The sequence below is a fragment of the Anabrus simplex genome, chromosome 3 (assembly GCF_040414725.1).
Source record: "Anabrus simplex isolate iqAnaSimp1 chromosome 3, ASM4041472v1, whole genome shotgun sequence".
Taxonomy (NCBI): Eukaryota; Metazoa; Arthropoda; class Insecta; order Orthoptera; family Tettigoniidae; genus Anabrus; species Anabrus simplex.
The window spans coordinates 185872821-185897469 of NC_090267.1; the positions used below are offsets into that span (position 1 = coordinate 185872821).

The 24649-nt window shown below is 36.4% G+C and overlaps 1 protein-coding gene across 1 annotated transcript in view; it reads left to right on the top strand.

Moving 5' to 3' along the window:
- Positions 1 to 24649, top strand: part of LOC136866725 (uncharacterized) — a 270182-nt gene that overhangs the window by 168735 nt on the left and 76798 nt on the right. The window contains exons 7-8 of the mRNA XM_068226823.1: positions 7900 to 8099; positions 9707 to 10187. Of these exons, the coding sequence (XP_068082924.1) occupies positions 7900 to 8099; positions 9707 to 10187 (681 nt within the window). The remainder of the gene's footprint in view (positions 1 to 7899; positions 8100 to 9706; positions 10188 to 24649) is intronic.

Sequence of the window (24649 nt, forward strand, 5' to 3'; positions counted from 1 at the left end):
GCTCTATAGAGAAACCGAAGTAATACATGGTATTAATTTAAATCTAAGAATTTCATTTTTGTCCCTATTGAACTGAGAATGGAAGATAGGAAACTTAAAAGGGTCCACCTTTTCAATACAAAAATGTTATAGTTTATTTACAACATGTATTTACAATTGGAACTAGTTTCGACGCTGTTTGGCGTCATCTTCAGCCAAAATGTGGGAAATAGGCTAGCATGTAGACATTTATATTACATAAGGCGTTACATTAAACAATACACATCTTACGAGGAGATAAAAATAGGGACGAATGTAGAAACAAATGAATCGTTGAGAAAGCAAAAGTTATAAATATTTAAAATAACCTTAACCACACATCTTGCAGTGCGAAAATATTCGCCTTGAATGATTCCTGAATACAAAACGCACGCGCACACATTTCTGAAGAGCCAGCAGGCAGGAAAAAGTAAAGTGAAACCTTAAGAGTTCTTCTGAGAAGAGTTCATCATTTTTTCTATGTTCCGACTAACTAATGAAGTCTCCCTTGAGTTCCTGATAAACATACACAACAGGAAATTCTCCTTCACTCTCAACAATAGCTATAAAGACCAACGGTAAATTGCATTTTAAATATTGTGCAGAGACGTGAAAGCATGATCTTGAACACGATGTAACTTCTTCATTTAACCCAATTTTTTACACAAGATGTTACATTAAACAATACACATCTTACGAGGAGATAAAAACAGGGACGAATATAGAAACAAATGAATCGTTGATAAAGCAAAAGTTATACATATTAAAAATAACCTTAACCACACATCTTGCAGTGCGAAAATATTTGCCTTGAATGATTCCTGAATACAAAACGCATGCGCACACACTTCTGAAGAGCCAGCAGGCAGGAAAAAGTAAGGTGAAACCTTAAGAGTTCTTCTGAGAAGAGTTCATCATTTTTTCTATGTTCCGACTAACTAATGAAGTCTCCCTTGAGTTCCTGATAAACATACACAACAGGAAATTCTCCTTCACTCTCAACAATAGCTATAAAGACCAACGGTAAATTGTATTTTAAATACTGTGCAGAGGCGTGAAAGCATGATCTTGAACATGATATAACTTCTTCTTTTAACCACCTTTTGAAAGTCTCTCTCTATATTACATAGCTTCATTAACACCACCATTCTGTAGATGCACAAAATAATCTTGTAATCTTCACAGGTCCGGTATTCAGCTCGACAAGAATATAAAATTGGTATTAAGGAATACCTCCAAACTCTCAGAAAACGTGATTTCCGACAAAAGAGTAGCGTTACAAAAATGTTGCAAAGTTTGGGCTGGGAAAACTTGGGAGAAAGGAGACGAGTTGCTACTAAGTGGTATGTTCCGAGCTGTCAGAGGAGAGATGGCGAGGGAGGACATCAATAGACGAATAAGTTTGAGTGGTGTCTTTAAAAGTAGGAAAGATCACAATATGAAGATAAAGTTGGAATTCAAGAGGACAAATTGGGGCAAATATTCGTTTATAGGAAGGAGAGTTAGGGATTGGAATAACTTGATTGATTGATTGATTGATTGATTGATTGATTGATTGATTGATTGATTGATTGATTGATTGATTGATTGATTCTTTTCACATGACTTACAAATTGAATTCGTTGCAGTCTCATTGTATCAGTAAGTTTAGATATTTTAAAATATATTTCAGAGTTGGGTTTGGACTAATGTATTCCATTTTTAATTCTTGGTCCTAGGATTTTTCTCATGATTTTCCTTTCTTTATTCTCTAATTGTTCCCTTAAACCTTTATTACCGGGCGAGTTGGCCGTGCGCGTTTAGGCGCGCGGCTGTGAGCTTGCATCCGGGAGATAGTAGGTTCGAATCCCACTATCGGCAGCCCTGAAGATGGTTTTCCGTGGTTTCCCATTTTCACACCAGGCAAATGCTGGGGCTGTACCTTAATTAAGGCCACGGCCGCTTCATTCCAACTCCTAGGCCTTCCCTATCCCATCGTCGCCATAAGACCTATCTGTGTCGGTGCGACGTAAAGCCCCTAGCAAAAATAAAAAAAAAATTAAAAAAAAAAAAAAAACCTTTATTATGTAGGTTGAGCATTTCTGAAGCATAAAGAGCTTCAGGTTTTCTCACTGTTAAGTAATGACGAATTTTACTGTTCCAGGATAAGCATTTTTTGGTTATAAACATTCTTTGTGCCTTAAAAAGCAATTTCCATTTTCTGAATTCTTGAAGCTACTGATTTATTTTCTTTGCCATTTTCATCTATCCATTCACATAAGTACTTAAATTCCTTTACTCTTTCAATTTTATTCATATCAGTGGTAAGTTCAGGTGGAGCAGTTTTGATATTTGTCATAAATTTAGTTTTTTCATATGATATTTTCAAGTCCTATTTCCAGTATAGCAATCTGTTTCTGTGCACAAAGATGTGTTGCTGTTATTATTATTATTATTATTATTATTATTATTATTATTATTATTATTATTATTATTATTATTATTATTGTTGTAGTTGTTGTTAAGTTAAATGGTAGAGTTCTCATTTTTATAAGATCGGAAGTTTTCTAACTTCGTATGCTTACATGGTATATTTGGACACTTCTTCTCAGCTTCCTCATCACATGGCTGTATAATATTGGCGATGGTCTGCAGAATGTCAGTATTACCGAAACCAGTATGCAGGAGAGTTTTCAGGCCTAGGCCTGACTGCGTTGAAACAGACTTCAGACTAATTGACTCTGAGCTTCCATAGTTGCACTCTTATAGGTGAGTGGGAGATTCTAGTAGCTTCTATCTCCAGATCATTCTGGGTGTCGAGTTTATTGTTAATCGGCTTCTATCTTCTTCTAGGACCTTCCTTGACGTGAGTCTCAACAATGACCGGCCCTATAGGGAGCATGGACGGCCGCTCTTAACGCCTCTAGCGGAAGAAATCGGTAACGTTTAGGTGATCTTGTCTTGAGCGGTCAGTCCAGGCTGTGTAACTGTGGGTGTGAAATTGTGGTGGTAGTAGTAGTGTATGAAAATGCCTAAATAAAATAGAAACTGTTGTGCAGTGAACTGCCACAACACATAAAGAAACACGCATGGAAAAGGAATTACATTTCACACATTTCCTGGTCGTCCATGGGAATCGGACAGAAACAGGAAGTGGATTTTGGCTGTAGGAAGAAATACAGTAGCTTATTTCATTAGTGACGTAAATCACACATTTCATATCACACATTTCAAACTACCAGGTATGCCAAGCCAAGAACACGTTCATTTAAGTACACTTTGAAATAGTACATTTCATTTCAAGTATGCATTGCAGCAGATTCTTATGTTTACATTCATATACTTCCATGTGTACGTGTCTTGACTACGCCGAATATTTACAATAATAATAATAATAATAATAATAATAATAATAATAAATATTTTCCTGCATTTCATTGCAGATGGAACTCCATGGGAACCCACCAAATGCTCCGTCATTTGCAGTGAACATTTTGTTGGAGGAAATCCAATATTGAAAATCATCCATCATATATACCATCTGTGTTTCATGAAAGCTATAAGAAGAAACCGAAAAGAGAATGTGATATATCCCGGTTTGAAAGAGCGAGTAAACGAATGAAATGCTCAAATATACATACGTCTTCTAATCAGGAAACTCATGAATTTATTGTGAAAATTGTGTGTGAAAAACTACATAAGTCGATGCAAGCAGCATTTCAGATTGAAGCAACGACTTTCGAATTCACTTTTGTTTTTAGTGGGAATGATGTAGGCACACAGTGCAACTCAGCACAGTAGGCCTACCTCCAAGTATTTCAGAGAAGGTGGATAAAAATTGAGCTCCCAACACCCCACTGGACATATGCAGAGGATTTCATGGATACCAGAACATAAACAAGTGTGTAATTTAAAACATTCATATTTTTTTTTACTTTTTCTTTGTTTCTAAAGTATCTATAAATATTAGTAATAATTGTTTGTTTACTCTTTTTAATGAAAATGAAATTAGGTATAACCTTTACTGCCTTGGCAGTCATATTTGGTGTACATCGGACTACTGCTGCGCGAATATTTTTTACTACTCTCGGAGTAGTCAAGAAACGCACTTCTAATTGTATTTTCTGGCCTAGCAAATTTGTTCTTATGCTAATACTGATGCTATTGTTGCACAACTCTTCACACAAACTTTTATCTGCCGATTCAGACTCTGTTTTCAGCTCCGCTCTCTAATCATTTCAGTCCAAGGCGAATTATCTAGATCTGTTTTTCCTAGTTCATGGATGGTAATAACAGAACCCTTGTCAGTTCTCGCCCTCTTCTTGGGAAATAGATCTTCAGCCTTCTTCCCTTTCGCATATTTTACGGACCCTAGAAGATATAACATCTACACTGTATTAATCATAGTGTGAGCACTTAAATTTATTACATAATTAACAGCGATAATATTACATACCAGCTGTTTTCAGATTTGGTTTCCCCCATTCTTTCAGCAAATTTGTCTTACAAAATCCTGAATCAGAATTATTGCAGTACTGTATAATGGCACATACGTGTTTACAGCACCCTCCGGCACCAGCCACATAGTCACAGTTTGATTCAACACAGTTTCGTTGATTGTCAAGCTGTTATAGATATTCAAAGTATTGCTGACTTCACTGAATTACATAAAATTAAAAAGTAACATTTTAAACTGTATGTTTAACAATGAGCTAACGTAATTACCTGAATTGTATCCTTGTACGGGCTTTTGCTAACACTCGTCTGTCTTATGACGAAGCCAGTAAGTGTACAACTGGAAACAGATCGTCTTTCTTCAACTTGTAACACATGGCCACTGTCAACTTGTTTCTGCGCTTTATTCACTGTAGACTTGCGACTATTTTGGAAGTGTATGTACTCAAATCCATATTGTACTACAATTTCCATAGCACTACTTCATATCTTGACGACAAGATGCAACGATATTTTTTGCCGTAACTATAACGCAAGTCTTCACTTCAGCGGAACGCACTCTCACCGTATTAATTCTCAGAACTCCTCCAGAGCGCTCTGTTACTAGTACCATGCACGCTCCCTATTGTTTTGTTCACTTACTGGCGTCCACATTGTTGTTGCTGCACCTTGATTTTTATCTCTCGCTAGCATTCTTGCTGGCTGCCCTGAGTCAGCCTTCCTTATCACAATATGATAGTACCTTGGAGTAGTGACGGGATAATCGAATAACCTCCATCCAATTATTTAAATAATTGAATGCTTTTAATAGTCTAAAAACCTCCACCCAACTATTTAAATAATCAATAAAATGATCAAATGCATTTTAAATATCATTTAGTTCTATCACATAGAATAATTGGATACGTCATGAATAAATTTTTCGGTTTAAGTGTGTTGGATGGATAATCGATTGAATTAAGCAATGAAAAAACAGGAATATACTTTTTTTTTTTCATTTTTGAAATGAATCTCAAAATGTTGTAATGAAATGAGTGAATTAACTGTCTTAATCTTTAATATCTGTAAAATAAAGTTCCTTATTTTAAGTAAATGCCATCTTCTAGCCACATAATGGAACTTAGCCCCAGTACTACCAATAAACAATTTATTTTAACTAGCAGCAGGTAATATACCTACTTTAATTTTATGTCGCCTGACTTGATGGATAAATGGTTAGAATGCTGGCCTTTGGTCCAAGGGGTTCCAGGTTCAATTTCCAGTCGGATTGGGGATGTAAACTTTCATTAGTTAATTCCTATGGCTCGGGGACTGGGTGTTTGTGCCATTTTCAGCATTAGACTTAATCTTAGGTAGGGCCCCATCCTCACACATGCACAGGTTGCCTCTACGGCGTCAACTCGAAAGACCTGCACAAGACCTCTCTGAAGACCACAACATGTCATTAATAAATATATGTCAAAGGGAAAAAGTACATGATATTAGCTTTAAGACCACAGCAAAATATTTTGGTGATGATGATTATACACCTCTGTCTCATTCACCAACAATTATTTTCCCCTGTGGGTTGTGGTAATAGAGTAACATCCACGGTATCCCCTGCCTATTGTAAGAGGCAACTAAAAGGGACCCTAGGGTCTCTTAAATTATTTAAGAAAAGTTTAGATTAAGAACTGATGGGCTATCTGCCACCTGGGTGACTGCCCTAAATGTGTGTCAGTGGTGATTGATTGATTGATTGATTGATTGATTGATTGATTGATTGATTGATTGATTGATTGATTGATTGATTGATTGATTGATTGATTGAGCAAGAGAGTCTGGGTCGATGACCGTGGTTCCCTTAGCTGAGTCCAGGTATTGCTTCCACTCACTTGTGCCAGGCTCCTTGCTTTCATCTATACTAACCAACCTTCCTTAGTCAACTCTTGTTGATTTCTGACCGCAACACTATTAGGTTTTCAAGGCCTAGGAAGTCTTTCATTTTCACACCCTTCTTGGTCCTTCTTTCTTTGCCCGATACCTTCATTTTTGAAATCTCAGATACCTTCCAGTTATACAATTTACAAACTTCATCACATAGATCCGTATTGATGCAGTTAAAACTAAGAAACAGTGTTAGGTTTTGGTCCACCCAATCAATACAAATCACTTTACAAGTGAAAACTTATTTAATTATTTATTTAATATGTTTTTTAATTAAATATTTGATTTAATTTTATATTTATTTATTTAATATGTTTTTCATTATATATTTGATTTAATTTGACATTTGATTTAAAAACATATTAAATAAATAATTAAATTTTTTGCTTGTAAAGTGATGTGTAATGATTGGGTGGACCAAAACCTAACATTGTTTCTTAGTTTTTACCTCCCAGTTGCCCAGTTATATCCCTTAAAACAGTAACCACCACCACCATTTTCCTGCATTGTTTTCAATCCTTATTGATATGTATTGACCATTTACACGTTTCCTTGGCTGGGAAAAGAACCACTATCACAAAATATCATCATCATAGCCATCTGGGGCCTTTTTGAAGTCATTTAGCAGGAGAATTTCAAAGACAGCGACTTTGACATATTTTAGAGAAAATTCTGACGAATTTTAATTTATGACTTGATAAATTTGGTGAGCCAAGTAATCATTACTATAGCATTGCACTTCATTTAACTGCATGGGCATGTGGTAAAATATATATTAATCTATGCATTTTATGTAATGGCATATGAGTGTGTTACTCATTTATACGTGTGGAGCATTAGTTCGTATTATTTTCGGAAGGCTTATCAGAGACCGTTCGTCCTACCCACACACTTCATGTAAGGGAATGGAGATACATAACTTTCATTTTCCTGTGATGAGATTAATGGGTTGATGACAACATTAGGATTACTTTTCATTTGATTATTTTGAAAGCAATCACTATTCAGTTGCCTCAATCATTCGAATGGAATTTCAAATGAATAATCGAAAAAATAATTGAATAGAAAAATAATCGAATAAAATGAAATAAAATGAATTTGACTGATGATGCCCTCAATGAAGGGCGAAACATGTCTCAAGCGGAATTAATAATAAATTCCTAAATGTAAAATTTATATGTATTGAATAGGTGACAAAATAAACATTTAGCATCCTAAAATGAAATAATCAAATAAGTCATTATTTTGTATTCAATTAACCCATCACTACCTCGGAACAGTTATCCTAATGTCAAATGTAAATTATTACAATTAATATTCACTAGCACAGACTCTGCAATAACACAGTCCTTACTGTTGGTGAATTGTCTTGACATGTTTTAAGTTTATGTGCTGTATGTATAGCTTCTCTTGTTTTCTCTTCCACAGAGCTGAATGAGTGACTTGGGACTATGATTTGTATACTCACTGACTGAATTCTGTTCCCCTAGTCATGACTAGAATTTGTCATCCTTGTTTCAGGGTTATTTTATGTCTACTCCATTCATATAGTGAAGACCTATGAAAAAATCAGAGAATTCAGATTTGTTCTCATATCTGACCCTAGTTTGTTTGCATCACGAGAAGCACCAAGGCTATGGCAGCTAGAAGGGAAGTTACCTCCTCCAACACCAATGCTAATGAATTTTGGTCATCCTCGAGATACTGTCATAGGCAGAGGAGTAAGTAAAAGTGATTCGTACATTTACATATTCTTCTTTCAAGGGTATACTGATTTATTAGTGTTGAAGAGAAGAAGAATTCTTGATTTTATTCCTCGTCTATCTCTCTTGGACCTAATTTATTTAATTTTTAGATCCTTAATTTCTATCAGTTGAGGCTAATCCTTTAGTAGGAATAACATTGTACATACATTGACAAAAAAAAAAAAAAAATCACACACCAAGGAGGAGTTATCATTTTCCTGCAAAACTTGGCATACAGTTACATCTTAAGCAGATACTCAAATGATTAGCGTGGTGACAATATTGGTTGAATAGTCTTCCAAACAGATACCATGAATATGTTGCCACCTGTGGCTTATATAAAGGCTCATGGGGGCTATTTGTACATAGTTAAATGCTGCTTCTGGTTTTGGAGATCTTGTTGACTATTTGACATGCCTCTATGATTCAATCAAAGAGATTTTACCCTGCCATCATAGTTTCTGAGGGGGTGCATTATTGGAATGCGTGAAGCTCAGTGGTCATTATCGACAAATTGCCTATCATCTAGGTCATTTTAACCAAACTGTGAGGACATGCACATATGACAACAGGGCTCAGGACACCCTTGACTAACCATCATGAGAGAGTATAGTTACAGGATCTTTTGTCTGCCCAAACTATTCTCAGGCGCTTGGCTGAAGAAAATTTAGCGTCACGATGTCCATTTGATGTCCCTTCACAGTGGAGTCATGAACAAGAAACCTGGACTGCACTGACTGGAACCCAGTTGTCTTATGTCTTCTCTTTGTACACTGATGATAGGTGTGTTCGTGTCTGGCATCCTTGTGGTGAATGCTCTCAATTCTGCCTCTACTGTGGATAACACACCACCTCAACTACTGGTCTGGTGGTAATGCGTGGTAGTGATATGAAGGAAATTGACGATAAAGCAGTATGTATGCGGCTGCATGTGTTGCCCTTTATGGCAGGGCTTCCAAGAGACATTTTCCAGCAGGATAAGGCTCAGATGTACATGGTATTAGTATCACAGGAATGTATTCTAAACATTGTGTCACTTAAGTGGCTTGCCTGTTCACCAGATTTATCACCCATTGAGCATGTCTGGGACCACCCGAGGTGCCAATTTCAGCAACCTAAGAATTTACATGATCTAGAGGACCTGTTGCAGCAAATATTGAAAAAATATGCTGCAGGGTATTTTATGAAATGTGTATGCCTCCATGCCCGCCGATGTAACGTCTTGTATGTAAGTCAGAGGTGGATCCACAGGGTATTAGAGTCTCCTTTCAAGTGCTGAGTTTCCTGCAATAAATTATCCTTTTGTCCTGATATTGTGATCTTAATTACATCAACGTTACAATCACCCATATCAAGTTTTATGCTATTATAACAACTCCTTCTTGGTGCATGATAATTTATGACAGTGAGTGTAGTTTGCCTCATTAGTTCCTCTTTCAATCACCTTTGATAACCCAATCATCTTTATCATATTGGTAGAACTACTTCCGGGTTGTAATTTAAAAGTCTGAGGAATTCTAGGAAAGTTTATTAGCAATCTTGTATTTTTATATGCTTCTGATAGTATAATTTTGTTTTTTCAGTGTCGAGAATCGGTGCAAGAAACCTCCCCCTTGCAGCCTGTGGAAACAGTCAGTGCTAGACTGGTGAAAGATACCAAAAAACAAGCCTCAAAGAGGCTGGCTACTGATTCAAAACGGGAAGAGCATGTCAGAAAAACTAGGAGTGTTTCATGCGAATCAGGGGTAGAAACACGTTCAGGGAGACGATCAAGATTGTTAGCCGCAGAGTCTGTAGGGAGTAACAAATCGGAGAGAATGGTAGAAACTAGTATGTTAGGAGCAAAAGAGAACACGGTTGTTAAATTAGTAAGCAAACGACAAGGAAGTAAGTCAGTGAAGACAACTATTAAAGGTGAAATCCATCACGCAAAACCGGCAACAGTGGTACCTGCTGAATCAGTGAAAATTTATCCCAGGAAAAGAGCAAGGCCAGCTACTGTAACTCAACTACATACTGAGGATAAATTAATGGATCCTAGGAAAGAGGAAAAACGAGTAACAAGTAAGTATGAATTTAATTATTGCACTGCAGTCTTTTTTTTAAATTGTCTTTCTTGTACCATTTGTTGTTATAATACAGGTCTGTAAAGATTTAACTCATTGAGAACCGTGGACAGCATAAGATGTTTAAGCTCGCTCCTATGTTGCGGGCCGTGGACGGCGTAAGATGTTTAATGTTCCACACGAAGCAGTGCTGTTTATATTCGTCATCTATGCATTCTTACACCTTAGTCAGTGTTACTGGTTGTAACAGGAAGATGGTTGACCTTGTTGAGATAGCCCTCGCGTTGAGTGGTCTCATGTTTATCTCAGCTGTTTTAGCGGAAAACTCTCAGCACTTCCTCACGCATCAAGTCGTACTTGAGATTCCAGTGCAATGCGTGTGGTTCTTAATGAGTGTAGTATAATGGCTTAAGTTTCTTATGGAAGAAGATCTATTAGATATTGTTCACAATGATGATTCTGGTGATGAACTTGTTCCTGAAATAGACTCAGATAGTGAAAGTGACAAGGAAGTTCCAATTCCCAAATCCGATAGGCCTATAGAGGAAAGTGAAGTTTCTGATACATATCATCCTAGTTATTGCCCACTTGTTCCACCCTTTACAGGGAATTCAGGTATAAACGTTCAAATAGAAAATGAGCAGGGTGTTATGAGTTACGTGAGTATTTTCATGAATGACTAATTTTATAAGTATGTGTGTGAGCAGACCAATCTGTACGCAAGTCAAGTGATAAGTGCGACGCCCCGGGCTTTCACAAAGAATTCGATCATGCAATCCTGGAAACTGATTAATGTCTCAGAGTTGAAGAAGTTTTTAGGGTTGTTCATCACAGGTATAGTCAAAAAGCCTGATATAAAAATGTTTTGGACTGAAGACCCTGTTTTTCATACTCCGATATTTTCTAAAACTATGTCCCGAATACGCTTCCTTCATATTCTTTCATTTCTTCACTTCAGTGACAGTAATCATTATGCCGATATACAGATAGGCTGTATAAAATTAGATATATTTTGGAACCTCTGGCACCAGATATCACACCCTCAATATTTACTATATGTTTCATGTTTCTAACGTTTATAGTTCAGGAGTAATTGTAAATTTTATTAAGTGATGCATGTTAAGAGGGCCGGGCATGAAAATGGCTGGTCCAGGCATGGCTGATCCAGGCATTCAAGTGTCCTGCTGAGAAGCAGGTACTGAACATGTCTTGGAACATTTTCTATGATATAGGCCAAATAAAATACTCCAGTATCATTTTTTTTTTTTTTAAATACACAAATGCATGTTTTGTCCAATCTGTATTTGTGTGACATTAACAGCACAGTGTCAGCCTGCGAAATTTGATGGTTATTTCTCACTTGCTAGAACACATGGTGTGATAGCACATATATCACACCCCAGAATTATATGTAGAAGTTAGAGATATTATTGTCTGTATTCGATTTATTATTATTATTATTATTATTATTATTATTATTATTATTATTATTATTATTATCAGTATTTCATTTGTATATTTTGCCATTTATATTGGTAAGCTGGAAGATATCCACATATGTAGGTATGAGTAATTTGTTTTGCACGAGTGGGAAAACATTGCTTTAATAACTCTGGTAATTTGAATGAGTCCTATCCCTTTCAGACCGAGTACGCACAATTGTGCGGGTTCGTATTTTAGTTATCCCTGGCCGTAGTTTATGTTTTTTCGGCGCTAGACCGGACTGCAGTGATTGTGCGGGACTCGTGGCGTGTATTTCAATTGCTTTTAGTATGCGCTTGACCGCCAGGGCGAAGGAAGAAGAGTTTAAAAAGCACAGTTGATCGGTGAGATGACGGGAAGCAGTAGTGCCAAAATTAAGTATTTATTTATTGCATGTATATTAATCTAGAAGCTTTACTGAATACCGGAATATATTCAATGAAGTGTGTACATTGGTTAGTGAACGTAAATTTTGCAGATACATCATCGTATGTGATACAACGAGGTTTTGAATTTTGATACGCACAACTGTGTGGGTCCTGCCTTTCGGATGTTAGTTTTTATTTTGTAAAATAAACTATCAATATGTGTATTGAGGAGCATTTTAGTAAGTTTTTGACATACAAACAAAAATTCACACCTCCAGTTTTCTTTCAGGTCTGAAAGGGATATGGCTACCCCAGTGTTTGTTGTGATGTACTTGTGTCGGGAAATTCATGAGTCATGTATATATCCAAGCCTGATGAGATGAGGTTGTTGTTGTATTAGGAAAGTTTGGTGATTCATGGAATATACCCCAGAGTTTGTTATTGTCTTGGGAGGAAGAAGTAGTTCAGGGCTTGGGCTTGAGAAGAGGACCACCCATGATTGGCTGGCAAGCACCAATCCAGACGTCTCATCTGAGAGGAGGGGGATGTTGATGTCTATAAAGGTGGATCATACGGCGGCAACCTGGGACATTGTAAAAAACATTGTAAGGGTGATTGTAGAGGTGATTGTAAAGGAACGAGAAGGAAGATAACTACAACTACAACTACAACTGACGCACTGTACGGGAAGGAAGTGGTGCTGATACACGGTACTGGAGTGACACGGCTGCAATGGACGGGACTTCAAACGTTCGTGGAGTGTAGTCTTGTTATGTTCGTGGAAAGTGGCTGATTGTGGAGAGTGCTTGCGCATTAAGTATTGTAGCACTTGTGGCGGCCTAGCATTATATGTTGGTGAAAGCTATCTCAGACTTTCCATAAATTTATGTTGAGGATCGACAGACGTGTGTGTATATATCTTTACAACAAGTGTTAAAATATGTGAACACAGTAGTACAAGGTACAGTATCTGTGTGATGTGATAACTGCCGATTATGAGAATCGGTAAGTCGAATTGATATAGAGACAGTGAAGGGTATTTATCTTCATACATGTACATTGTTCATCGGACTATCTACAAATGGTAGCTTAGTTCTCGCTTTCGTTTTCCCACGATTTTCATTATTTTTGTTGTTGTTGTTGTAAATATGGAGTCTTCCAGCAATATTTTATGTGTGTATTATATGTATAATGTTGTATGTTGATGAGGTGCTCATGCACGGAATTTGTTAAGAATATAGTTAGCTATTTTAGAATCAGTGTTATTGATGAACCTAGGTGCAGTTCCTACCTAATTAGTCGTTTTCAGGAGGTTAGGTAAGGCCTGCAGCAGATGTACCAGTACGCAGCATTATGTACACGCCCTGGGATATACAGTTTATCATGCTCCTATCTAAATTCGAGGGATCCATTCTGGTGAACTCTGGCACCCATACTACGGACATTTCGGTTAATTATGCTTATTAATTTTATTAAGTTTTTGAGTAATTTTATTTATATATTTTATTCATAATTTTAATTTATCAGTAGTCATCAACTTATTACAATGGGGAGGGGGTCAAAAGAATTTATTGTTAACGCTCAGCATAAACCAAAATGTATTGCATTGCTCCATTATTTATTAGGCCAATTTGCATAATTTTAATACCATTATCAAGTTGTAGATTGAATAATGCTGATAAAAAAAATGAAAAATTACTTTGCAGGCCTATCCCTCATGCCTTGCCTAGCTGGATTTGAAGCGTTTGGTCATGTGGCCGCTGTCCTGACGACAAATACCAATCGCAGGATTAAGTTTCCCAAGGTGATCCACTTACTGCCAGCTATATGACATCTCCTAGTGTATTGATGTCCAGGGATAGTCCCTGCTTCCTTTTTAATCCTGTTAATGGCTAAACGGTTAGCGTGCTGGCCTTTGGTCAAGGGGTCCATAGTTTGATTCCTGGTAGGTTCGGGAATTTTAATCATCATTGGTTCATTTCGCTGGCACGGGGGCTGGGTGTATGTGTCGTCTTCATCATCATTTTGTCCTCATCACGACGCGCAGGGGCATCAAATCAAAAGACCTGCACCTCAGACACTCCCAGCACTAAAGGTCATAATGAAGCTGAATCCTTGTTCACAAAATATTGTTGTACTGCAATGCATGAGACTGTACAACACATTTTTCAGTTCACCCAAGCGCTCAGGAGTTTTTAATAGCTTGCCTAATTCCTTTGAAGATATTTGCTCTTCTTTTACCATATTATTTAATTGAAGCCTTATGATAGCAAAATAATCCTCATTTATATCATTGATAAAAATTTTGCTAACTGAAGATTTTCCTCATGGCCATAAAATGCTGTTAGAATGTTATCTTGAGACAGGCACAAGAAATCCAAAATGTTGCACTTGGTGCATACTTCATTCTCAACTGTATCAAGGCGGCACTTCAAGTAGTGAACTGTACTTCTGCTCAACTTCTTACCTATTGATCTTTTTGTGCTAAAAGCTAAGTGGAGTAGGGCAAGTGCAATTTTCGAGGGCTGCAGCATTTTTGTAGTGTTAAAAGCACTGCATGCAGCATTTGTAACACAATATCTTAAATATATATTATGCACTTTGTGTAATAATGCTTTTGTTTTAATATAATAATAATAATAATAATAATAATAATAATAATAATAATAATAATAATAATAATAATAATAATAATAATAATAATAATAATAATAATAATAATAATAATCATCATCATCATCATCATCTACGTACTGTATATAATTTGACAATGTAATACAATATTGTGAGAAAACTGCAGTACTAATACCTATGTATTATATATCAAAAGAAAGGTCTCTATCTCAGGATTACTAGAAAAATATGTCTTTAAGTCCTTTATTTGCATAAAATAGTCATCTATTCAAATAATATGATGCTTAGGTTGTTGCAGTTAACTTTATTTGCCAGTAAATGACACTATGAAAGTTGTCTCCACTGATCCTTCTATGCCAGCCTGATAGAGAGCTGTGTGGAAACTGTCTGTTAATCCGAAATATGGCTGTGTGAAGTAAAGTTGTCACTAGAATGTTAGTTGTTGCTCCCTGTTGGTTCTAATAAGTGAGAAACAGAAAGAAATCCATCTCAGGATATTCTTTATTTCAAAAAGTCCTTTATTATGAAACTTACATTGAATTATTCATTGTATAGTTGTTAAATGAAATCTGTATTCACTGCCAAGAACAACATTTTGCTGCAGAAATGGTAAATGGACATTTTAATTCATGTTGCCACAATGGTTTGGTTTATTTTCCACAACCTCAAGTAAACGGTATTCTTAAATGCTACATGGTAATTATTTCATGAACCATGTAAGGCAGTATAAAAGTGCAATGTACTTTGCATCCTTCTCTGCTAACCGTAGTCACATTCCAGGATGAGGCCCTTACTGTTTTAATATTCAGGGGATGAACATTTCGATTTACTGTCTACTGAAAATTGCCAAGCATTATACGGCCAGCTTTATGTGATAGATTCAAGTCTTGCCAACAGAATTTGTTGTGCAAATTCTATAAATTGCAAAGGTTCAAAAATTCCATATCTATAGTCACAACGGAAGTGTAAGTTTATATTTTCAGTTACTTTTCTCACACTTTCTGCATCATCACTTTCATGTTTAGTGTTTGTTTGTAGCTATTGCTGCAACAGGCCACTAGTGTAGTTTAGTGCCATTAGATAATGTACAGTTGCAGTAGACAAAGTCAAATACATTACAAGTTCAGTTACAGTTAAGAAAATATCAATACATCTTCATGGCATTGAATGGAGCACTACATATAAACGTTTATATACACTGAAAAGTAAAATGAAAGCTTATCATGACACTTTGTCTATTGAATAGTAACTGTGGAGTGTTACCTACCTATTAGGAAGGTGCTAACTTTCATATTCACCACTTGACAATAGCATTACTTTTTCTTCAAATTCAGATAGTGAATAAAAACTGTTTAATATGAGCCATTTTTTGAGATATGCCTTAAGTAACTTCAAAACATATCTTGACATTGGGTAGGTAGCTTATTGAATAATTTAATCCCATCATATCTATGATTTTCTTGTGTCTTTTTCAATCTAAACTGTTGTAAATCTAAATCATTCCTTCTCCTTGTATCATATGGGTGTACATTGCTTTGAATGTCATTACTCAATAACACCCATACCTCAAGAACGTTGCAATTGTTTCATCACTGTATGTAGACAGTTTTGTTCTACATTTCAGCTCAGGAAGTATAACGATTGCTGAGAGACAGCTGTAGCAAATTATTAACCAAGTTGGCAGATGGGTCATACAGCATGGTTTTCGTTGCTTTTCAGCAGTGGTAGACACCTGCAGGTTTCTGGGACTCCATTTTAAAGAGAGACTGATGTGGCAGCCTCTAATCTGTCAATTGAAGGTTGCCTGCATGAAAAGACTCATGCTTAAGTTTTTCAGCGGCGCCTCATGGGAGCTAACTATATAAGGCTATGGTCCTTTCCTGTTTAGACTAGAATATTGCGGCTTACATTTCAGCAACATCTATCTAGGTGCCATATAGGTGATCTGCATGTCTGTGAGGATGGGGTCCTACGTGAGATGAATTCTAATGTTGAAGAAAACACCAAATACCCAGCCCCCATGCCAGAGGAATTAACCAATGAAATTTAAAATCCCTGACCCTTTGGGCCTAAAGCCAGCATGCTAACCATTTAGACTTGGAGCCAGAAATTTAATGTTGAAAATCTCTTTATAGAACATCTTCAAATTTACTTTCTATCCACAAAGACGCACACGAGATGCTGTCAGTTGGTGCAGTTATTTTTATTTACATGTATTTACAAATTAAACACACACATAAACTTGATCACTGCTGTCACAACAAAACACTCACATCACCAAGCCACCATTTTGACAAAAGCCAATCGCTGCACATGGAGAATACAACTTTGGAACACAAATAAAACAGTTGACTGCTTAAAAGCATATCCACATGGGGTCACAAGCATAACCTTGCTACACAGTAACTCTCTTCCAACATCGCACTTAACAGTAATTAACTTCACCGTCAAGATTGTCTCTTTATATAGGTATCCTGGCCAGGCTTCCAGAAAGAAACATTACAAACAATACCTTCTTGAAAAATCAAGAGTGCATAATACATAGCCTAGATTATAATGTATGGAATATTCTCAATCGTTCTCGTCTACCTATTGCCATTCTGGAAGTTACAGTATGTTTCACAATTATGGATTACAATTTACAAGTAAGAATACATTATAATATTAATTTACAGGTTGTCAAAGTCCTTCGTGGGGGTGGACATCGATTCTGATCATTATATTTCAAAGATTAAAATAAAGTTAACCCCAAGAAAACATCACAAACCATCTAAATTCACTAGAAGGAGGAAATATGACCCCAGCTACTTAATAAATAATGCTGTGTACACAGAGAGATCCAAAACACCTCTAAGCGACAAACTGGAAACGATTATTGATAAACTAAAAAATATTGCCGAAGAAATTGCTCCTATGAAAAGGAGAAAGAAACACGCCTGGTGGAATGAGGAATGTGATATGGCAATACAGAAAAGACACAAAGGATGGCTAAATGACCAACAAAAGAAAACGGCACAATCTCGAGATGAACTATTGCTAGAAGGCAAACAGCCAAAGAACTTAGAAGAATCAAACGAGACCATCAAATAGAAAACCTAGCTAACATAGATGAATAATTCAAACAGCATAAGACATGAGACAATTACAGGACATTTAAACAATATCAATCAGGGTATACTCCACCTACACTCATGATGAGAAATAAACAAGGACAACTAGCACACAATAATCAAGATAATGCCAAAATTCTAGCTGATCACTTCAAAGAATTACTAAATGCTGAAGACCCAAAAGAATACCTAGAATTTTCACCTGATCCAAAAAATAAAACACGCTTAGACAAGGTAATTCCACCAGATTTCCATGAGGTATTTCAAGCGATTAATTGGCTCAAGAATTATAAAGCTGCAGGAGAAAATCAAGTGGTTGCAGAGCTGTGGAAGAATGCAAATAACCAAACACTTCAAAACCTACACAAACACATCATAGACATATGGAACTCTGAAAAGCTGCCTGCAGAATGGAATACAGCTATAATTCATCCAATACACAAAAAGGGGGATAGACTGGATCCAAATAATTACCAAGGGATCTCTCTACTTGATATCACATATAAGATCCTGTCTTAGAATTATCCTCACGAGAATTCAAGAACAGCTCGACCAAGAACTTGGAAAGTATCAGGGGGGATTTCGACCTGGAAGAAGTTGTCCTGACCAAATCATTAGTCTTAAGTGGATTATGAACCATCAAAGAATGAGAAACAAAAAGCTAGTTATCACTTTTGTTAACTTCAAGAAAGTATATGACAGTATTCATCGTGAGTCATTACTTAAAATCCTTAAAGAATTTGGGTTACACCAGAAAATCATTAATCTCGTTGGTGTTACCCTCAAGAACACTAGAGCAAAAGTTAAATTCCGAGGAGAGTTGTCTGAATCATTTGAAATCAGGACTGGACTTCGACAGGGGGATGGTCTCTCACCAGTGTTTAACTGTGCATTGGAGAAAGTCATGCGAGAATGGTCTAAAAAATGTCAGCCAAACATCAAGATTGGCAAAAATATCAAACTCAATTATCTAGCATTTGCAGATGACCTTGCGCTACTTGCAAGTAGTGTGGAAGAGGCTAAACTCCAAATTGAAGAATTAGAACAAATAGCAGCAAAAATTGGATTACAAATCTCCTTTGGAAAGACGGAAATTATGCCATCCTTCAAAGTGGAAACATCACCTATCACACTGACTAATAACAAACAAATTAAGGTTGTTAATAAATTTAAATATCTTGGAGAGATTATAACTTGGAACTTAAAAGAGAAAATATCAGTTGAAAATAGAATTACCAAATTAAAACAAGCACAACACATTACTTGGCCAACCTACAAGAAGAAATCTCTCTCGATAAATGCAAAATTTAAACACTACAACTCCGTTATTAAGCCTGAAGCAACCTATGCTAGTGAAACCTTATTCAGTTTGAATACGAAATCAACTACAGATAAATTACAGAAAATAGATAGACGAATCATTAGAACAATTCTAAAAAAATAAAAAATAAAACACCAAGTAGATGGACAATGGCAATTACTACCTAATGAAGTTGTAAACCAGGAGACTGAGTCCGTAATAGAAACAATGCGGAAAAGAAGAGTTGTTTTTTTCTGTCACATATTACGACTACCAGAGACTAGGATACTCAAACATTTATTCAACTACTTTTGGTAAAGTAAAACTAAAAATCACTGGTTCAAAGAAGTCCAAGAATATTTAAATGAATTAGGCTTGACAATTCAACAAATTAAAAACAGAGAAGAGGATCCTGAGAAATAACGACGTGAGACTTAAACTGAAGACCTATACACGCAAACAGTACAACATGACTGATGAAGAATGGGCAGCCAGATCAGAGAGAATGAAACATTTCTGGGAACAAAAGAAGAAACATCAACCAAATTTGTAACCATTATTCATAAGACTTGACTGTATATAGATTGATTTCACTGCTCCAATGTGGGCGTAAAATAAATAATAATATTAATTTACAGGTATTTACATTAACTGAACTGATATGAATATTTGTACACAGCATGTGTTTCATGACATAACCTCACAAACAGCGCGATCATATCGTGTGTACATATGATGTAATAATAATAGTAATAATAATAATACTAAATGGATGTAACACTTCATAGCTATACATATAAGCAATAATAGTAATAATCATAAAATAATAATAATAATAATTCAAGCTCATTATTTGCATTAGTTACCCATGGGTGAGAGAATATTTTTTTCGAGTTATAATTGTTTTACATAAAATCAGCTTCATGGTCCGTATCGCACTTCAATAGATTCACAATTAAGTATTTATTTTCCACCTAGTCGATACAATGATTGCTTAAGGCAATTTTTAAGCAATCGTATCGACTAGGTGGAAAATAAATACTTAATTGTGAATTTATAATTGTTTATCGCACTTGCATCAATATCCCCCCTATAACTTGAAACAATTTCCACACTTTTTCACACTCGTCGACTTTGCCTTGGACGTAGATTGTATCTTCTTTCTTCCTCGATGTCGCTGGATGTGCTCTCCTCCTCTTGACCAGCATGTGCCATGTCGGGAGTTGAGGTTGCCTTGCTGCCGGCCTCTTTCTCGATGATAGTCATTGTGTTCTCCTCACAGTGACCAGATGGTGCTATGTCATTAGTAGCCTCTCCTTCAGGCTTACTCTGTATGCGCAGCGGTTGGGTGACCCGCCGCAACTCTGATGCGTGACCCTTGTCAGGAGGGTTGGTCTTCAGTAAGAAGATCCCATGGTCCAGCTGTTTATCCACCTTGTTGTAACCAACCCACTTAGGTGCGAGATGTGCGTGAAACTCTCCAATCTTATTACTGACTGGGTGCCGACATCACAGTACTTGTTAGCCTGGTAGGAAGATCTGGGTCTCTTTGACATCTTGAGCCTTGGCCTTGGTAAGGGATCTCTTCTCGGTCAAAGAATAAGACCGGAAATAAAAAACTGGCGGCAGTCCAGACACAGTTGCTGAAGGTAATTCTCATACGACATATTTTTTAATTATTTTCTTCCACCTGACTTAATTCTTTCTTTCTTTGCTGTCATTTATTCAGAGTCAAACGTATGGTCCACATTGAACTGCAAATTTCTATCCACGTTTATTTAACTCCATATATGTTAATCCTCCTCACGTAACGTCCATCGTCCTTCAAGATTCTAGAAACAGAAGAACTTCCTTCTAGCATCATACTTCGCATCCGCATATATATTAAGTTTATAAACGTCTTGTGAAGACAATGTTACTACAATTTCAATTGATCTCTGAATGAACAGCAGCATCGCTTGGAAGCCAGCCTTTTTCGATTTACATGACCAGCAACTTAAGGATTACTTTTACAACTTTTTAGTTTTATACGGTGCACTGGACTTTTTTTATGGATCTCTATTTTTTTAGACTTTAATCTTTGTACTTAATTAGTGGGTGAGGAGAAATTTTGTAGGCAATAACTCCGTTTCATAGAGAGGGAAGGGGTAGTAGATGGTGGAGTGAGGGAATGAGTGCACATTGGTTCTTTGTAATGGAGAGGGGCAGGGGATGCTGCTTCTGTCTTATAAAGTATTTTTGTATATTAGGCAATAAACGTATGTCAATGATTTTGATGAAATCTTCTTCTTCCTCATAAGTTTCTGCTTATGCAGGTCGTTCACAATGAAAAAAAAGCATATAACTGTATTAAATGTAACATGCTAGACCTTATTTCTAGTGATAAATAATAAACTATTAAAAAGTCTCAATTGGTGAAGATGCGACGTATTACAGATATGAATATCCTAACACACTTTCCTGACACTTAAGTCAGAGTAGCCTCCTGTGGGATTCATTATGTGCTAAAGCAAAAAATGAAGTCAGAAATTAATTTAGTAGGGCAAAAAGAGTTGAATTTTTCAAACTGTGCGTTCATTGAGGCTTATTTGATTTGCTTTATTTGTGATGCAAATTTTAATAGCCTCATTAATGTTCAAAGTTTTACTTCCATTTTCAACGTAAGATCTGTGCCAATGTCTGTGAAATGGTACAAGTTGTTTGGTCATTGTATTCAGTCCTGCTAATCTGTGTGTGTATGGGTGGTTGTATTCATTGTCAATTGTGTGTTATGTCTGAGTAAGTTTTCTGTATACAGTATTTTGTATGACAGGTTGTCATTTTTCCTACTGATAGTTATGTCTGTTGTTTTAGTACATTAACAATACAAAATAACCTCAAGTAATACACATATCTTTTGAGTTTTTGTGACATGACAAGGACAAACTGCAGAGAAACTTTTATTCCCAAACAATTTGCTTTGTGTCCTCAGAAGAGAATGGTCACAATCATCCTCTGTCAAGTTTCCCCGTCCGCTGCTCATACTACCCTTCCGAGGTGGTGACACTCTATAGGTGGTAGTAATCTGGCAACAGTCGTGTTGACAAATGAATGGTTTGCTTGCCAAGTATTGGAAAATTTCCATAATTGAATAAAGTGACAGTAGAGGACTAATACATTCATTATTTGTACAAATTTGTTCATAACATTGATTTGTTTATGCAACGTAAACAATATTGTGCATATATGCACATGGTTTAAAGTGGCTTGATAATACCTGAGGATGTTCTTGTGGAGCGAAATATGTCATTCTTAATAGTGTGTAATTTTTACAGGTATGTTGTAGTGTAATATATTATATTTTGAAGTTGTGTGTTTGACAGACTGAAAAGCATTTAAGTTGCATTAACTGAGTTGACACTGGAAAGTATGGCTTCCTTCTTAACAAAGTTTACTATGCTCTTTAAGTCTTTCGGCTTTTTCAATCGTGAAATTACCAGCGTTTCGCCCCAGTGTAGCAGTGGACTCATCAGTTGGAATGCTACACCTTTCGAAGATGCTGGCGCTAGTGTGCCGTTGAGACACCACTGCAAGCCTGTTATGTAGGACAATGCTGTGAGGGTGCACTAGGGGAAGCATGCGCCTGCCTTGGACATATATAAAAAAATAAGGTCCCTAGAAGGAAACCATAATTTAATTTCATCAATTGGAGATGTTAAAAACATTTAACCCTTTTGCACTCAGCCTATATGCAGGGGTTTGCTACAAGAAGCTCAAACTAATTCCTGTGATTTTCCAACCAAATTGCAAAGAATCAACACTTAAACAGTTTAACACATATTAAAATAAAATAAACCACACTAATACATGAAACTATGAGCATTTCAGAAATGAATATACCTTGGACGTATTATTATTGGTAAAGCAAAAAAAAATTAATAAACTTTGAAAATAAATTTTAAAAATAAATTATGGTTTTCAATGGCTGAAAGATCCGACATTATTTCATCTTTCTTCTTTACTCTTAGACCTGAAAGAAAGAACATTTAATTCTGAATAATTTGATATCAATATGATGTGTGTGCTGCAATTCACTCCTGAAGCATGGCACCAAGTTATTCACTGTACACGTAACTGTCATCAATGTCAGGTCCTTGCAGTCCGATGCACAGTGAGCAGCTGTCTGCTGTTAAGGACAAAATTAAGTCAGAAATTCAAGAGTGTTCTTTTGTTTCAATCCAAACCAACATGACCATAGATGTGTCTTACAACAGCACTGCTAAAGATAATTTCCCAATACTGTGTTCAAGATAGGATTGAAGAAAGTTTTTTGTCTCAAGTGATAAAAGTAGCACAGATTTGGCAGGTATCTTTCATATGGTTCTGAAAGAGTGGAAATACAGATAAAATCTAGATAAGCCAAAACTATGATGGTTACTGGGTAATGGCAGGTCACAAAAGGGTGTAAAAATATTATAAAGCAATTTTGCCCTCACGCGATCTTTATTCACTGCTAGACACAACAGTACAATCTAGTGCTTTCATATGGTTCAAAAACAAGAAAACAAGTACGTTTAATTATTCCTGATTTAACGACATTCCAGAATTTTTTCAGCAAATTTTTTGCTAACTGAAAAGGAATTTAAGTTGTCCGATTCGCTGGCTGAATGGTCAGCGTACTGGCCTTCGGTTCAGAGGGTCCCGGGTTCGATTCCTGGTTGGGTCAGGGATTTTAATCGCTTCTGATTACTTCTTCTGGCTCGGGGACTGGATGTTTGTGTCCGTCCCATTACACTCCTCTTCATATTCATACAGCACACTACACTACCTACCACCACAGAAACACACATTAGTAATTACATCCCTCCATATAGGGTTGGCATCAGGAAGGGCATCCGTACGTAAAACAGGGCCAAATCCACATGTGCAACAAAGTTCGCACCCACGACTCCACAGGTGTGAGAAAACCGGTAGGAAAAGAAGAAGAAGAAAAAGGAATTTAAGTTACAAGCACAAACAGGCTCATTGTGTTATTCAGCAATCTCACTGCTAACTGACAACCAAAACTGAACATTCTTGAGGCTTACGGCTTGCTCTCCAAAGGTGCAACTTGTTCTGCAAAGTTCAGAATTGCAAGGCCTTTTCCCGTAATCATGCAACTGTGGTGACGACTATGACCTGAGTTGGATATCGAGTTTCTTTCAGAAGGGAAGACAAATAACATTTTCAGGACTAGAAAAAATGTGATTGTAGTAAGCAGTGATAGTGAAAATTCGTGGCACGATAAGTGAGATATATTTTTATGTAGATTTAATTCGATGAGAACCGGGACATCGAATTGACAACGTGCTAAGCGGTAAAACATGTTAATGAGGAATGCACTAACGAAGTTTCACTGTATATATACCGGTGTGTATGTATATATATATATAGAGAGAGAGAGAGAAATGAAAATTTTGTGATTGGTAGTAAAAGCACACCAAACAAAATTAATTGTATGCAACTTAAAACCCAAACTATCATAACTAGGGGGACAAACTGTTTCATCTGAGAAATTGCATATCACATTTGCTGATAGCCTACATCC